Below are 18,654 nucleotides of genomic sequence, written 5' to 3' on the forward strand. Positions count from 1 at the left end.
CCATAGTCCTTTTTGCTTTAGAAGAAAAGCAACTGTTAAGCTTTCCTTAAAAAAAAAATGCAAGTTGCTTTACTAATTACACATTCCAGAGCCAACTACAACACAGCATATGGAGAATTTAAAAGCCTTATTCCTTTTAAAAAATATTAACTTTAGCAACTTGCTTGTAACTTCGTCAGAGACAGTGCATGTATAACTCAAGTACACATTTGGCTGACAACCTAAAAATGTTACTGAACAAAATACTTTAAGGAAGTTCCCAGAGAAAATTCTAATTCAAACCAAAAATGTGGGTTAAACTTGATTATTTTAGAGTACCTATTGAATGTGAACTTATCTGTAAGGGCAATGACTCTTAGACACCACTTGAAAACATTCACTAAAGAAAAGATGTAGACAAATACTTAAAATAGTTGTACCAAGATATTTTTAGTAGAGAAAAAGAATAGAAGGGACTTGGAAAAAAAAAGTGGTAAGAGAATGGTTTGGGGAAAAAAACAAGCTACAGATGCAATAAAGGAGATATATCATGTTTAACAGTTTCCTTCTCCATACAGCAATTAAATTAGAATCTTTCACAGATTCTGCTCTCCCATCGTCCCCAGGAAAAGGACGTCAACCTATGCCAGAACATCCACAAAACCTGGCTCCAAGTCTTGACTGAATCAGGCTGTGGATTTGTAAAATTACCTCCTATATCAAGAAAAAACCAGGCTCATTAGTGGGTATTCTGAATAGATGTGACTAATACCAAGTAAAGTCTTTCCTCAGAAGCATCTTCCATGAGGGATGTAATTAATTGTTTTTTCAAAAATAATCTCCATTTGAAAAAGACAACAGCTTTGCTAAAAACTTCCATTTATTCACCTCTAAGAAACCAATCTTCCTGCCAGTGCTGGTAGATGGGAAGTATGAGTTTATGGAAGCAGGCCCAAAGAAGACAAAGTTTTATAAGAGAAATTAAAAGATTTTCATGTAATAACACAGCAAGGAAAGAACAACGCAACACAGATAAGACAGAACAGATGTGTGCTAAAACATGAATTATGCATCTATGATTATTACATGAATATATAAAAGTGATAAAAACCTAGGTACACTTAAAGATTATTTCAAGGAACACTCATAAGGAAATTACCTATCGGACAGAAATCATATCTAAGTTCACTGACTAAGTTTTAATATCCTGAGGACTGATATCCTCATTAGAATGGGCATTAGAATCGCATGCAATATTCCAGGTCTGGCCCAAATGACTAGCTGACAGCAAAGTGAAACACTTCCATGCCCAGTTTTAAACTATGTTTTTTTCCTGTGATAAGAAGATGATGTTGCAATATTGAATATACATACTGCTACCCATTTGGAGTCACCAATTTTCAAACAGCTTTCTACGTCCAATTACATTTTCTATATACATACGCACATATTTAAACTTCCTCCTTTACCAAATCTAGAATATTTTAGGATTTAAAATTCATTGTACTGTTTAATAACTGCTCTCATCTTACTAGTCCATCAAAAACAGTCTCACTTTACCACATCATTTGTACCCTGCCAAATGCAGTAATGGAAACAAGGGATTAATGCTCATCTACCTTTAACCATTAAAGTTTCAAATGAATAGGAATTCCCACTACCAACCTGACCTTGCACTTCTCCAGTTCGTTTATATTTTAAAGCAGTAAAACGACTTTCCTTATATGACTAAAAGTTATGCAAAAATATTAACTGGCTGGTGGTTTCTTACATCATTCTACAACTTTAGGAAAGCCAAGTGTTTACCTTGAATGTCGAACTACATGCAATGTAGCACAGGCACAATCACCTGGCAAAGGCCCTATAAGCCTTCCAGAAACTAGCTAGGGAACTTAGGTACTTCAGGAGAATTGCTCCTTCAGCTAACATGCAGATTGGGTACCCATTTTAGGCAGACAGATTTGGTAGTTCAGATTTATTTTTGGCTTCCTTAAAGTCACGCCTATGTATTTTAAGAGCTAGAGAGGATTTTCTTTTTCCTCTGTTGAATGAAGGATTGATAAGACCAATTTTTCCTCTCAAAAAAAAAAAAAAGCATTTTGTTGGCATACTCTAGTCAGTAGCAGTACTTGTCTGTGAGGTAACATTTGCTTGAATAAATGGGTATTATTGCATCCAAAAATGAGAGTTCAGTCATTATTTGTGCCTATTTTGAAGTATGTTTTGCTACTATCAACTAGCAGAATTAGAGCACAAGTAGACCTAATGTGTCTTACTACCAAAGGGGTATGCTTGTCTACTCACATGTAGTCATTGCAAGATTGGTATATTCAAATACATACTTTGCAAAGATATTAAAGCTTATATTTACAGAGTCAATTACAAGTCTTCTATTTGTATTATGTATGTTGCTCTTTATTAACAGAAAAAATTGCATCTTAAAAGTCTTTATAGCATCAGTAGTTTTCTTCTACTTTTTAAACATGAAGCATGTCAATCTGTCAGCTTAAAATAGTATATTAACATAGTTAACTACCTGCGGGTCCGTGGAGGCTTTGGTGGAGGAGAATCCTGTTTCTCAGCATCTGAAGAACTGACAGCATTCTCTGTATTATTTTCATCCTGATTAAAAGAAAAAGTTTTCATTCATAGCTGTAAAGCTGATACATACAATACTTAATCTGTAAGGTCGAAAGATCTATAATGATACTTGAAAATAATGTATGACAATATTACATATTTTTGTCTATCATAGAGAACACTTAAAGTTACATACAGATTAAATTCTACTCTAAATTCACACTATTATTTTATATTTTGTGCATCCAACTTCAATTTTTTCTGATTAAAACATTGTTTCACATGTAATTGTATAATCCACTAGAGAGAACTCTCAAAAGCTATTTTTTCGGGTTAGTAGTGAGCAAGCTCCCTTATGCCCTCCAAATTATTCCTACTGAAGTCATTCTTTTTCCAGTCAGTCTAATTATTTTCACTTGCACAATCAGTCCATTGAAGATAAGACTAATCTACAGTGCAGCAGGAAAAGGAGAATTTCAGCTACTGTAATTTGACAAGTGGACAAGATTTAATGCATTGTTCTAAAACATTTTCAAATCATCTTCTATTTGCATGCAATGAAGTTTAACTTACTCAGCAAAGCATGAAGATTTTTATTTAATTTCATTTTAGGAGTACTATAAATATAAAAGATACATTTCATATGTGTATATGTTTATTAATATATGTATCCATACACATCTATATGTATACACATATAAACTATTGTTGTGGGCTAACCCTGGTAGGCAGATAAGCACCACAAAAGCCACTTGCTCACTTCTTCCCCTTCCCCATCCCAGATGGAGGCAGAAGAAAGGAAGAATGAAAGCAAGAAAACTTGGGGGGCAAGATAAAATTGTTTAATCAGCAAAGTGGGAGAAGAGAGAAAGAGCACACACACAACCAGTGATGCAAAAGCAATCGTTCACCACCTCCCACAGGTAGACCTACGCCCAGCCAGGTCCTGAGCAAAAGATGCCTAACCTCACTGAAGCCCACTCTTTTCCCTCTTTATGGCTGAGCATGATGTTATATGGTGTTATGGAATATCTCTTTGGTTAGTTCAGGTCATCTGCCTGGTCATGTCCTCTCCCAATCTCCTGCGCACCCCCAGTCTATTCACTGGGAAGGCAGAGTAAGAAACACTGTGCAAACATTGTTCAGCAATAGCTGGAACATTAGTGTGTCATCAGCGTTGTTTTGGTCGCAAATCTAAAACACAGCACCCCAGAGTGGCTATGAAGAATATTAACTCCAATCCAGCTAGACTCAGTACAAACATCTACAAATGCATATGTAAACAAATGAAAACAGAACATGCAAGAGCCTAAAGCTGATATACCCATTTCCATACACATGCCACAGCCAAAGACCCAACAAAACCAAGGAGGACCTGAGTGTTGTCTTGAGTTTAATACATATTTTAACTAAAGGCTTTTCTTGCAGGAGTTTTCTTTTGAAAAACAATTTAAAAAAAAGAACTACAAACATCTCAAATCTGTGTAATATACTTCAAAGCACAACACCAGGTTCATGCAACAGGGCCTACCACCTGCCAGCCTACCTGTTCAGATTGGGTGACAGAGACGGACCTTCTCTGGTTTTAAAAAACAAAAGGGAATTCCCTGTTAATTTCTGCTTCAAATATAATAGTTGCACTTGAATTTGGTAAGCATTTTCAGCTTTGTAAGATAAGCAATACATAAGTTATCTCAACAGCTAACTACCCTCACTTAAATTTACATTCATTAATTACATGTTTTTAATTTCCATTACTAGGTTTAAAACAGTTATCATATCACTGTCTGCTAGCACGAAGAATCTATTACAAAATTCTACTCCTCAGTGTTAAGTGAAACTTTTCCTGTGAAGAAAAAAATTAAGTCTTTTAATCTTTCTTATTGTTCTTCCTAACCCCCCCATTAACTAGCTGTCCAATACAATATTCCAAAAGTACTCCATCAGAAATACCCTATTGTTCCTATACTGATGGCTTGTGCTAGCCCTTTCAGACAAACTACACAGGGAGTTCATTGTCCTGCTGACCACTGGCTGTAACTATAAAGTTGTTTTTTCTAGTGAGATTCAATTAGCAGATAAAAACCACTTTGCATTTAGATGACCACAACTGAAGCTCCCACTGCAGTCAGCCAAGGTTGGTTGGTGTTCATAGACTCACAGAATAGTTTGGGTTGGAAGGGACCTTTAAAGGTCATTTAGTCCCACCTCCCCTGCAATGAGCAGGGACATCTTCAACTACATCAGGTTGCTCAGAGCCCTGTCCAACCTCACCTTGAATGCTTCCAGGGATGGGGCATCTACCTGCCCCTCTGGGCAACCTGTTCCAGTGTTTCATCACCCTCATTGTAAAAAAATTTCTTCCTTTCATCTAGTCTGAATCTACCCTCTTTTAGTTTAAAACCATCACCCCTCAGTGTATCACAACAGGCCCTACTAAAAAGTCTGTCCTCATCTTTCTTATAAGCCCCCTTTAAGTATTGAAAAGACACAATAATGTCTCCCCAAAGCCTTCTCCAGGCTGAACAACCCCAACTCTCTCAGACTTTCCTCATCGGAGAGGTGTTCATCCCTCTCATCATCTTTGTGGCCCTCCTCTGGACTCCCTCCAACAGGTCCGTGTCTTTCCTGTGCTGGGGACCCCAGAGCTGGATGCAGTACTGCAGGGGGGATATCATGAGAGCAAAGCAGTGGGGCAGAATCACCTCTCTCTTTCTGCAGCTCTGCTGCGAACTAGGTTTATAAAACATTTCATGTACTGGGTTTTGTATCATTCTAGCTTTTTAATAAAAAACACTGGCTGCAAGTCAAGCACCTTCAGAGATTTATTGCATCAGCACTACCTTAACAATCATTCTCGGAGAAAAGTGCTGTCATCAAGACATAAGTGTTCAAAAAGTTACTGTCCGAAAGAGTAGAATGACAAAAATGGCTAATGAGACATTAAAAAAAAAAGTATTACAAATACTAGGCTTGATCTGTAAACTGAATGCAGGATCTTGTTATTTTATCTAGGAACAAAGTTACCCTTTTAAGTCCTTTGTCACTTTTCCACGACTTACCCAAAAACATTAAGGGCTCAAAGAACTTTTAAAATCTAGCTGCAAACTATTGCAGACATGCTAATTTTTTTAAAAAAACAACAAACCCTCATATTTTTTTTTATGGTCATTGATGGAATGAAACATTACCATGGGACATGGACATCCAACCCCTCTAACAAACCTCCTCTAAAATATGCAGAAAAGCAATTTCCTGTTTTTTTGACATCAGGTAATGGGTGACTGTACAGACCGTCTTGCCCTTCACATACATGAAAATTAATTTTATTGCCCTCATTCAGGCGGAGAACCATTCTGAAGGTTGGTGCCAAAGATGCTGAGGTTCAGCGTATCCAACAGCAGAAACTCCATTTTCTGCTAAATGGTTGTCATGTTCCTCCCGCCTTCCCTCAGTTGTGCAAAGTAAACCCTGAGTCTCTCCCATAGGTAGTCCTTACCATGGGTAGCCCTAAATGCATTGATATTGTACTAAAAAGGCTGGCCTTAATCATGAGTACTAGCAACTAGTGTTAGAGAGTACTGTGACTGCATCCTGAGAACAGAGCAGGCTGTTTGCCTGTTTCAGCACCACAGCACATCCACGTTTCATAAGGCAGAGAGATATAAGAGTGAGGCAGACTCCACGGGAAGAGTTCCTCCCCCTTACCACCAACTTCTCCATCCTACAACAGATCAGAAAAGCATTCCAGTTCGGTACTGCCAGCATAGAAGTTTTGAGGAACAGATTTCTTATTTACGTGCTCAGTTTTCTAAAAGGTACTGGCAAGGGAAAGAGTCTTCATCACAGCCAACGGGCATACCAACTTGTCCAGAAGACAAACCAGCAGCTGCATCCCTGTCCTTCTATGTTTGCAAAGTGACGTGCTTGTGAACAGAATGTTTCCTGAGATACACTTTTCTCCCATGCGGAAGAAAATGTCTATTAAAGAAGCTAACATATGCCAAAGTTTTTTTAAACTCTACGTATACAGTAAGAAACTGTTTCTAGTTGAGACAGGCTGAAGAGGGACTGCCATTTTTGATACTAGTCATAAAACGTATGGCTATACCTTGCAAAAATACATATAAACTCAAATATCTGAAACACATACACAACCACAGAGAGTTTACAAAACCAATTCCTTAAAAAAAAATTAAAACACCCAACCAAAACCCCCAAACATACACAGGCAAAATGGTATTTTTAAATTCAACCCCAGAAGAGAAGTCAGTGGTCACCCCAGCTTCATACACTGGGAAGGCTTCAGGCAGATATGTGTTCAAAAGCTTTCACTTCTGCATTAGGTTAAAATCAGGATCAGTTGACTCTGTTCTAGTCACATTAAATCCGGAGCAAGACTGTTACAGGAATTATTGTCACCAAAACAGAGGTACTTCACTACTTTAATTAGCTCAATGGACTGATGTTTCTGTGAAGCCTTCATTTACTTTTAAACAACTCATTCCCAAGTAAGTGAAGGATTTTTACTTCAAAAGTTAATGATGATAACAGTTTAAGGCAGTAACCAAATGCATTAACCCATGCAGGAACGAAAACAGTGCTCATATCAATTTCATGCTGCTACAGCATTTTTAAGTAATCGTGCTCAGTTACTACTGGATCCCTTCTTGTTTTAAACTGAGGAAATACTCCTCGCTGAACTCTTGGAGCAAGTCCATTACTTGCTCTCAGTTCCATGTCACGAGAGACAGTGAACAACCGGTATTTTGAGCACCCTCAAGTGACCCCAACTCACAGATTTCCCCTTCTGTCATATATCAAAATAAGTGAACTGGCAACCATGTAGAACAACTAGCATGGAGTAGAACAGAGGAAGCTCAACTGTAAAAGCAAATGTAGGGTATCTCACAGGGATGACATCATCCGTCGAGAAGAGCAGATGGCAGTATTAAGAAAAAGCCTTCCAGCCTTCCTAATCACAGCTTATTGGCATCAGTCACTCTCTTGCTTCTCTAGATAGATGTTGCATTCTCAGGCACAAGACAATTTTAGAAAGTATCGGCTTAGAAAAACCAGGACAACATATGTAGTTCACAAGGGTCATCATATAGAACTATTTTTTAAAAAAAATATGAATTAACTAATGTGCAATTCAGTCAAATAAGTGTTCAGTGCAGCACCCTGCTTTCTTATAGAAGATACACATCCTATTGTGGCAGGCTTCTCACCATGATAAAACAGAAGCATTAACAGTATGTGGGTAAACAAAAGAACAGAAGCTTTCCCCAACCTTTACCTCTATATACATCAACTGCTGAACAGTTCAAGAGTTCCAATGTCCTCGTTGATTTGGGGGAGCAGCTACTCAAGTCAAATGAAAATGCTCATAGTTAGGAATTTCTAGGAATTCTGTTAAATTATGTTTATAGATATGAAATGTGTGTATATCTATCTATGAAAGACTACATTAACAAATGAAAAGACCATAAAGCCAAATACTTAGAAGCGTAGATTACATCTAGTCTACAACAATACAGAGTAACTCATCTTCCTGTGGTAATGCAGAGGAAGAAGGAATTCTCATGGCAGAGGCAGTGTCTGAATTCAGCTTGCTAAGGTGACCTAAATTGTGCTACCATCCCCCAAGGGTGGGGTTTTTTTCCCCCACCTACTTCCTCCAATAGCTGAATCACCAAGAGAAGCTGTCACTAACTGCGCAGTTAGAGGATCACAGTTTTAGACTGAGATTTCACAGGCATTGCCTGCAATTCAAAACCTTTTGCCCAGGAATTGCAATGCATAATTTTCTTTTGGAACTCACAATGGAAATATTTCATGTCATTCAGAAGCTTTCTGTACTGGTAAAGTACTAGCAAATTTACTGCAAAGACTCTTCCAGAAGTAATCTCATGGATTCCCTTAAAAGGAATTGAGGCATTCCTTTTGCCCTTATCATAAAGCAGCATGGGAACCACAGAGCATCAGCAGATAAAAAGAAATACTTCAGACTGAAATGATACATTCAAATGACTCAGATTAAATAAAACTTTCCAAGCATAGGCAAACAAGATAAATGTCTCTGAAGACATACGTGATTCTTCAGAACGCTACAACAGCCAAAAATCTCTTTCCAAGCTCCAAAACAGCAAAGAGAATTTGCACAGCAAAGTCTTTTCACTTAAACTTTCCAAACCACTAATGTGGTTTTGAATATCAACATTCTTACAGCAGCCGATTCCTCCACAGCTTCTAAAAGTGGAATCAACCACAGCAACAGAATTCTGTCACTTTTACAGGAAGAAATGCAAGAGATGCTTGAGACTACTAGCAATGCCATATTTTGGAGAAAGTTTTTATTAATACAAGCCTCTATTAGTGGATAAGGGTAAAACAAGGACTTGCAGTACTGTAACATACTTGTTACTGTCAAGAAACAAAATTCAACAAGAAATATATTTAAAGAGATAGTAAACTTTTTATTGTTTGTCTTTCAATCAATCTTCCTTTTTCTACATACAGAACATCCAACTTGATGGAATTCCATCTGATTGAGACTTTCCAAGTCAACCATGGTTCACTTCAGATCGCAGAGATACCTCTCAAGTAACTCATAAAATAGTCTACTGATACAAATCTGACTGATATCTTATCAGATGATAAAGACTAACCAAGCTCACATACGTTTCAAAGCTTCCAAACAGAAAACCAAATGTAATATTTTCCCAGCAGTTCTGACAAAACCAATGATGGCAAGAAGCACATAGTTAATGACTCCAAATACATGACAATATGATCAAGAGTTTCAATGGGAAGGGGGCCAAGTCTGAGACTCAGTTTCAATTTAATTGTTCGATAAATTAAGAGAGTCCTGCTACGGGGTGGGGGGGGAATAGTTCTGATTAGCAAGCTTAGCACCTGCGGTTTTTCTTATCAGGAAAAAACCCGCATCTGAGCAGCAATTTCAGATTTGCCTGAAATTTGGCTACTGTGGGGACTGTTGAAAGTACTTTACCTGGTACCTGAAGAAAGCTTTTCTTCATATAATTTCATTTACATAATTAATATTATTTTAAGCACATTTATAGTTCTATACTTTCACAATACGTATACTCTTACCATACAGTTTACACAATCACTACATTATACTATATCATACGTGCATTTTCTACATGGTTTTGAATCCTTCTATCAAATTCTAATAGAAATTCTAACCCTATTGTAATTCTATTCTCAAATACTGCACGTGGGGTTTTTGTTGACTTTTTACAGTATTGTTTCCAGCAGGGCAATGTTGGCAAGTTCACAGGAACACACGTTCAGGATGGTGTCTAAGCTACTTCCCTATGAATACTGCTACTCGTTGCCAATCAGATTAACTTTTTACTGTGATGTTACTGGCAAACGCTGCTTACAAAGCTTAGGTAACTCAATTCATTTCAAACGCTGCTTGAAATGAGAACGACAATTGGACAACAAAACCGTGAAACCAACCTTACAGAGTACTCCAACTCTTCAGAGTACTATCGAAATATAATAAATGAAAGTTCAGTAGTATCTCCTATATAACTCTCAGTAATATATCCAAAGTAGGCACATTCTTTGATTTGGAGTTGTTTCCACTAAACGTAATTAAAACCCTTCACATGTTCACAATTCCACAGTTGCTGTAGCATCTGTAGGCAGAGTAAGACCTGGGAAGGAACCTCAGAATATTACATTATATTCAATGATGTTATTTGAAAACTTTCTGCATCAGAGTTTGTTTCCTTTTAAAAACCGAACAAACATTCTGGGATGTATCTTAGTTAAAAAGAACTGCAACATTTCTGGGGAAAACCAGATCTTATATACAACAGATGCTACATAACACCCACTGAGGAAAAAAGGGAGCTTTGTCAGAATAGCAAAAATGCTGTCTCAAGTGAGGCTCAAAGTTTTGAGAATCAGGTTAAAGCTACAAGCAGATACTTAACTGGATTTATAAGGTAGTCTTCTACCTCACATAACCAAAACAGAAGCCAAGCCTACACCAGTTGATTCCCTGAAGGCAAATTTCCTAACTAAAAAATGAATAGTAGCAAATTTGGTTTTAAGTGCCAAATTTTTAGACACAGGAATTCTACCTATGAGACTTTTTTCCTCAACCCTCCTACAGAAACATTCGAGCTACAATATGAAGAAGCATCATTTCCCAATGCAAAAAAGGCTGTACCTAGTCAGACTGAAAGATTGGGTTTACCCTGCTTCCAGCAGTGAACAAAAGGAAACGTGCAGGGAAGAATAAGGACAGAGCAGACATACAGGGATCCTTCTCTAGGATATTCTCCAACGATTTGCAAATCTGGAATTTCCTAGGTCAGAGGTTGGGCAAATTCACGGAAGAAGATTCCAAAATGATGAGATATTCACCTCAAAGCTACAGGCTTTCAGCTGCAAGGACCTCTGCAGCTTCATGCTGAATGAAGAACTATTTCCTTTTATATCAAGTCTGCCAGGTTTCATTGAAACCCTTTAGAAAAGGTTAATAGAAATCAGCTTTTCACTGTTACTTAGCCTCTATCATATCTAACTTAAGCCATTTCTTTTCAGCTCAATCTGGCTGTTCTTCAGATGGGAGACGTCTGACACCTTTGATCCTTGTCCAAACTTTTAATGCTCGAATTCTGTAATATGCTTTTGAGATAAGCAGACCAGACCTGCAGACAGTATTCAAGTTGCAAGGTATCCACACAATGACATTACATTCTCTGGTCTTAATAATTTAAAAATAATTGCTATAATTCCATTTCCTTTACAACTTATTGGTTATAACCAAGATGATTTCAAAGCAAAATTCAACACTCATAACTCACACTCCATCGCTGCATATTCAGAGCTGGGATTTCTCCCTGTCTCACCCTCCATGCATACTACCTATCCATAATCTAGTTGTTTGTTTTATTACTCAGTCACTCAAATCTCTAAGATGTACAGTTCTTCACAGACAGCACTTGCCTTGCTTACAGACATAGTATCAGCAGACTGATACAGACTGTGTCACCTCCTTATCCAGATGTTCTGGAATACATGTAAATAAGAGAGACATTTTTGATTCTACGTAAGAGTGTAGACACAGGTCAGATCAAAGTCCAATAGCCAGAAGGTACAGTAGACTGATCTGCCTGTTATTTTATGACCAGAACTCCAGTAATTAAGAATCACACCTGTACAAAGCTAATAAATCTGCACATTCAGAACTCTATCATGCTCATTCCTCAGAAATGAAATGAAAATCCACAGACCAGCTCGGCTGAATATCAAATCTATAATAAATTATGCTCCATCCATACTTCATTTAGTTCCTCAGAGGTTTCTTGTCATGACTAAAGACCTCAGAACTATTCCATGAACTGATACAAATTCTTAGGAGTTAACAGAAGGGTATATGCCTTCTTTCCAAGAATGAAGAACATTTTAGACTTCTCAGAAAGCACAATATAGAACAGCTAAACCCCTAAAATTAAACAGATGCCTATTAATAAGGCAGATTTAAAACTGCTTCCAGATATTTCAAAGGGTCCTGAAGATACTACTCATACTCCCTCTAGGGAGCTATAGAGCCTACACTGATTAGGTACTGAAAGGACAGATAAAGTTATCGAATAAACAAAACACAGTCCAAGGATAGTCCAGTTCTGGACTGTGGGGGAGAGAAAGAATAATTGATCCAAAAAGCCATTTTCCACATAGTGCCCAGCAGTAGCCAAGAAAACATATCTGAACATAAAAAAGGGAAAAAACCTAGGGGACATGAAATTTAAAGTGGAATGACAGAAAGATGGAAAAATCTTCAAATACCATGATTACCAATGAACAGTATTTTTCCAAGGGTTTTTTTTTCCCTTTGGTAAAAGGGTAGAGTATGAAGCTTCCAGACAAAGGCAATTTTAAGTTATTTTTCTTTCCCCCAATCTGTTCCAGTGCAAATAGTACTTCAACACAATACGAGAACTTAATGAGATCATTCATTGTCAGTCCTGCTCAGCTACATCAAGGCTGTGTTGGGCCAAGACTGAGACACAACAGCACGTAATATCTAAGTCTCAATTGAAGAGTCAGATCAATGCTTATCTACTAGTTTAAAACGGGGCCCAACACCACACTGGGGGAAGGAAGAAAAGAAAACTTCGATGAAGTTCTTCTCTTTCAAGAATTTAAGTCAAACATAGATCAGACAGAATTAATACATATACATACACACACATGTGCATTTCTTTATTTTTATTTCTATAGAAATATATGTGTATGTAGGCTGGAGTTTTTAACTTGCTCTTTATCATAGGTTTCACACGTAATTTACAGAAAGTCAAGCTTAGACAAAATTTCATTTGCTGCCAATATATCAGAAGTGGGGCAAGTACTGCCAATCAAAGCAACAGATCAGCTGTCAGCTACTGCCACCTCACCAAGGTAAGGGCACATTTCACAATTTAAATATTGAGTTAGAGTCCTGCATTTTATCCGAACTAGAATTCTTTCTGTAGGTTCCCCCACTGCAATTGCATTTGCTATACATGGTAAATATTCCTTTAACTATCTGAAGCAACTTTTACAACCAAGTCCTCAGTGTAAGCTGAGTACAGGCTAATTGTCCTTACTCAGCAAAACCCACCTGTAGTCCAAACAAGTTCTGTATGTACCTTAACAACACTGAACATTTAACTTTAAAAATTAGACTTTACAGCAAAATCTCAGTCAGAAGCTAACAGCTACAACTGATTGAAACTCATAAGGGAAAGACACATACCACTCCATCTGCAATCTTCCAGTCTGCACAACTTTCGTATTTTTGCAGTTGCTTTTCAAAGAGTTGTGCTATGGCTCGATGGACAAGTTCATACTGCTCCTGTAGTAGGTTACCAGATAAAAGTTAGTGCACGAGATCTTTACAAAGAATGATGGTATGTTATCACATGATAAAGATTGATTTTAAAACAAGCTATACCTTTGTCTGCACTGCAGAATGCCTTTGTGTCCTCATTTCCTGTATTAAATTAAATACATTGAATTCTTCAGGTATTTTCTGAAATACAGAAGGAAGTCAATTACATTGACATAACTGTTGGTCAGAACTGCCGTACAAAAAGCTGTCAGACATCCAAAAGTATGTTTAACTTCTGTAGGTAAAGCCAATCCGTTCACTCCACATTGCAGCTATTCAAATTTTTTTAAAAAAGCAATTCCTCTCCAGAACTGGTTTTAAACATGATTTAGACCAGATGAGAGCATTTCAAGTATTTTGAAAATGAGATATTCAATGAAAGCATTGTATGACACTGCAACATTAATGATGCTTCATAACCTAAAAATCCCAGAATGAAGTTATCCCAGTATATTTGAAAAATCAGGCTTTAGGAGCTGCAAGATTAAGCAGAGACATTGAAAAAGTTGAATTCGAAATCACTTTACATTGAAATATATTAAAAAAAAAATTAGAATTTTACAGTGACCTTTTTTTAGACAAAAAGTTGCTGTCAAAGGAAGTTCATATTAAAGCATGAATACAATGAAACTAGACATCCAACCTGTCAAACGAGTTCCAGAATGTCTTAAACATTCCACTATTTTAGAACATTTGGGAGCTCAATCAATCATTGTTATGAAATGACAGAATGCCACCAAATTTCTTCTGTTAAGATTCCTTACCCCAGCTTTAAGCAAATTCCATGTATAATCTATAGCACAGATGGCTCCTGTTCTTCCACACCCTGCACTATGAACATAAACAGTTAGGTATGTTAGAAATTATTTTGTTAAAAAGACACTACAAGCTTTATATTTCCAGAGTCCACGTGAAAAAAAAAAAACAACCTAAAATCCCTCAACTGTCATTTTTAGCTCATTCAACCTGACACTATAGTGTTTTAAAAATAAAAAAATTAACAGTACAAAATGCAAATGAAACACTGAAAATTTTAATGCAAGTTTTTCATAGCCACTTGGTACTACAATCACAAAAGATGCTTTAATGTTGACTTTTTTGTCTCTTTTGTCACATTATTCCTAGCTACCACTGCTTAAACAGTAGGGATTTTGTCTGAGTTTAATGATACGTTAAATGGCAGAACAGAAAACATTTAAAGGCTTCCCACATTTTTCTGATTTAGTATCATATCTATTTTGTGCTTTTTATCTAAAAAACTTTAATCTGAAAATTATAAAAAATGACAGTGAATTATCACATTTATTCTTCCTAATAGTATGAATTTTTCTATTTTACAGATGAAGAGTTACAACGCACGCATATTTATTACATTATAATTATACCACTGTAAAGAACCAACTTTCACAACTGTACTGACATTCAAGAGAAACAGGGCAAAGTGAAACGGATTTCAGTGCTAAGTAAGTTTCTTATGGTTTTAGACCTCAATTAGAGTGAAAGGGACATAGCTAAAGACAGTAGACTTCTATAGACACTTTCAGAGAATAACCAAGCTCTAAAGAGTTAATAAGCCCCCAACAATGTAACACTTCCTGGCTTATGAATCTGAATTCTGGTTTTCTGATATATAATACATTAACTTCTGTTACTTTAAAAACTATCAAATATCATAGGCAAGAACTGTCCAGAGAAATTATCAGAAACTGTCAGTTCACCAAAACATTTTCATATCAGTTTAGTTTCAGCAGTCCTTCTGTTAGCCAAATTTCAGGTCAAAGATGAAACTGCTGCTCAGAAGCAAAAACTTACCAACCAGAAACTACAGCCTGCTGATTAGAGATCTTTTTTTGTTATATTAGAAGTCAGATAGAAAAGTTCTTAGGTAGCAATGGCACCTGCTATGTAATCTCACCTATTGAGAAGAGGGCCTTCACTCCCGTATCTGATTTGCAATGATCTTCAAAGTCTATTTTGTCCTAATGAGGATTTAAATGCCTTAAGAACCACAGAATGGTTTCCCTTTCAAAGACTAATTATTTTCTGTTTGATATTCTGTCTTAAACTGAAATAGAAGCAAAATTTAATTGTGGCATAAGTTTAAAGTCAATGAAGACTGTATGATTTTGAGCAAAATTTTGACATGAGGAAATACTCTTTTTTAGAAAACTAAAATAAATAAATAGTGATTTAGAATCAAACTAGTGCATCTCATACCAAAAGTCTAGACTTTAAAAAAAAATTAAATTAAAATGTATATAAACTTAAAAAATAAATATATTTGATACCTGCAGTGTATACAGATTGGTACATCTTCATGTTCCTGGTACTCTCTCATCAAGCTGATCATGTCCAGAATAGAATCAAAAGACGAAGGGACATCATGGTCAGGCCAGTTAACATAATGAAATTGATACACACTACGAGTCTCCTAAGGGAGAGGGAGAGAGAAAGGTGTTAATGATACTATATATTTTAAGAGTTGGTATGAAATAGTTCTATGAACCTTCACTTTTTGCGTGATTTAGTGCGGACAAAGCCATTTACTATATTAAAAAAAAACAAATGTACAGCTTATACCACATATAAAAACAAAAGGCAAATTCTGAAGTAGCATTTTGAGTGCAGCTAATACATAGGAGAAAGCACTATGGGACATGTCACGGAAGCCCCTCTCTATGAGTTAAAGGGCCCACAGCATTGTACTGTGTTGAAAGATTCTCTGTCCTCATAGTCTTAAACTTTGAAAGGGACAAAGAAAGGGAAAGACCACCATAAAAGGTTCTTTTTCTAGTCATACTCTAGTAACCTACATTGGAAAAAATGTTGCTGTTTTGTCACATTACAAAATAAAGTGTGTGTGTGTGTGTTCACGTGAGTGCACATGCAGAGGGAAATTAAGAAAATAAGAGAAACAATTCAGGCCATATCTAAATATGGATCACACTTGCAACGCTAGGTACACTTTTATTCTAGTTAGCTCATGTTACAGTAATACTGAAGACAAGGTAACAAGCAGGCTTTAGAACAGCCTGGTTATTCAGGCACTTGAATTCTTGAAAGACCAAATCCTCTTTCTCATCATTATCCAAACCACCCACAGTACAGCTAGTTCTACTGCGCCTTTCCATGCTGTTGTCACACCTCTGAATTCTACTGTACCCTTGAAGTAACGTACTAGAGAGGCTCATGAATTTTTTTGATCAACATCACAGGTTACAAGTTTGAAGACCTATGCTACCATCTGTTTAGTTAACTAAGAAGCAACATAGTGGGCCTTTTGAGCATGGAAATTCCTGTCTTCCAACTGAACCAACTATTTTTGATGCTTTACTGTTGTCAGACCTGTGGAAGCACTGGCTATTAAAAACAAGAGAAAATCCAGTCTGAGAAAATAAATTTTAAAAATTCAACTGATTATGGAAAACCAGTGTCATCAGTAGAGAGGAAGAAAAGTTACAGCTGCCCATTAAGGTCCACCAAGAACTCTCACTTAAAGAGACAAACCCAATGATTTTTCACATTAGCAGAACTGTCAGAAAAAAAAATAATCTCAATTTATGCTTTTTATATGGAAATTAAAAATGAAAAGGAACCTTCATAGTCCTTTCTTTACTGCCACTTTTAAAGAAAGAATCTGGTGGTTTAGCTTAAAATAATCTTCAAGTTTCAAACTGGTTTTCTTCCTAGAAACTAGAATAACTTTGTATATTTATAGGAATTTTAAACTCTTTTGCATAGTATCTTGTATGATACTCCATTGAAAATTTCACAGAAGTGACAAAACTTTCCGTTATTCTGGAAAACCAGAAAGTGAACTTAAAAGGATATTACTTTATACCACTAATACATATTTTCCTACTGGGGTTCAAGGCTGCATTTAGAATTCCTCAAAGTAAGATGAAAAGTCTGTAATTCATTACCAAAATGTGTGCTTGCAGAAATCCTGAAGCAAGTTTGCTAGGTAAGTCTGAAGAAAGATCATTTTATCAGCTGCATAGGTTGAATATCAACATATCTTGTTAATCCTTTCAATTACATTACTCCTTAAAGGAATGTAAACTTTGGGCTTTTTGCCAAGATCAAAAGCAAAACGTAAACTGTAGCTTTTTGTTACTATTTAGTTTTTATGCAGTACACAGGCATCCTACAAAAATTAACTGGGACAGAACTCATGGAAGTCAAGTAGCTGAACATGATTTGCATGTATAGTATTATAAATTAGCTACAGTTTCTGAAGTAACCAGTTCTCATAACATAATGCAAGTTCTGCTTTGGGGTTTTTGATATCTTTTCAGTTCTGTTCTTAAATGCACCATTTCAATAAATGTTGCAAAACCCACAGCTGTTATGCAGTTAATTTCTGTTATCTAAAAAGTTTCACAGCACAGTCAGTTATGAGCATTCAGGAAACACTAACGGAAACGAACTGATTTCATTCATTCATCTCACTGCAAGCACCTAGCAAACTACTGCAGACAAAACTACCCCCAAAAATTACCTTTCTCATGATTAAGCAGTTTTCATATCTGTTGTGATATCAGTTCTTGAAATGGAACAAAGCATTGCTAAAGCAAGCACAACTATAAGTGAGACTAACCTGTAATAAATAATTTCTTAATACAGGATGCCAATTAAAATGACAGGCATTCTGTAAAACAGACTGTCAACCTTCATGTTTTTGCAGGATATAGCTCTAAACTTATTTTTATTTACTGACAGTTGCTTTTCAGAAAAATAAACAGTCACCTCAAATCCAACATTTAAGTATAAGTTTGCAAGAAAGGCTTAAATCATTCATTCTTAACACTTATATGAGAATGCAAGTGCTTTTATTTCACTGAAAACACGACAATTCCTTTTCACAATTAACATAACTGATACTCAGTTTATGAAGCACAGGTTTTCATTAGAGATGAATAAACGCAATTTCTTCCATAAAGAGACTAATTGTAACCATTTACAGTTGCCAATTTAAATAGTGTAAATGAATTGTTTACCAGAATACTTGTCTGGTAAGCCAATTCTACATCTTGAACAGTAGATATTGAACCTTCAAGAATTCCAAAGTCTTGAGCTCACTTTTAAAAGTACATTTCTATCTTGACCCTTGAACATATCACATAGAAATCCGCCACGCCAAAGTTCACTAAGCAAAGAGACAATGCAAC

At 36.4% G+C, this 18,654-nt stretch overlaps 1 protein-coding gene across 1 annotated transcript in view; it reads right to left on the reverse strand.

Annotated features, from left to right (window-relative positions):
• Positions 1-18,654, reverse strand: part of PTPN12 (protein tyrosine phosphatase non-receptor type 12) — an 81,404-nt gene that overhangs the window by 17,827 nt on the left and 44,923 nt on the right. Inside the window, exons 8-12 of the mRNA XM_075775239.1 lie at positions 15,772-15,914; positions 14,248-14,314; positions 13,547-13,624; positions 13,349-13,447; positions 2,516-2,601 (exon numbers count right to left, since the gene is read on the reverse strand). Of these exons, the coding sequence (XP_075631354.1) occupies positions 2,516-2,601; positions 13,349-13,447; positions 13,547-13,624; positions 14,248-14,314; positions 15,772-15,914 (473 nt within the window). The remainder of the gene's footprint in view (positions 1-2,515; positions 2,602-13,348; positions 13,448-13,546; positions 13,625-14,247; positions 14,315-15,771; positions 15,915-18,654) is intronic.

This window comes from Balearica regulorum, chromosome 1 (assembly GCF_011004875.1).
Source record: "Balearica regulorum gibbericeps isolate bBalReg1 chromosome 1, bBalReg1.pri, whole genome shotgun sequence".
Lineage (NCBI taxonomy): Eukaryota > Metazoa > Chordata > Aves > Gruiformes > Gruidae > Balearica > Balearica regulorum.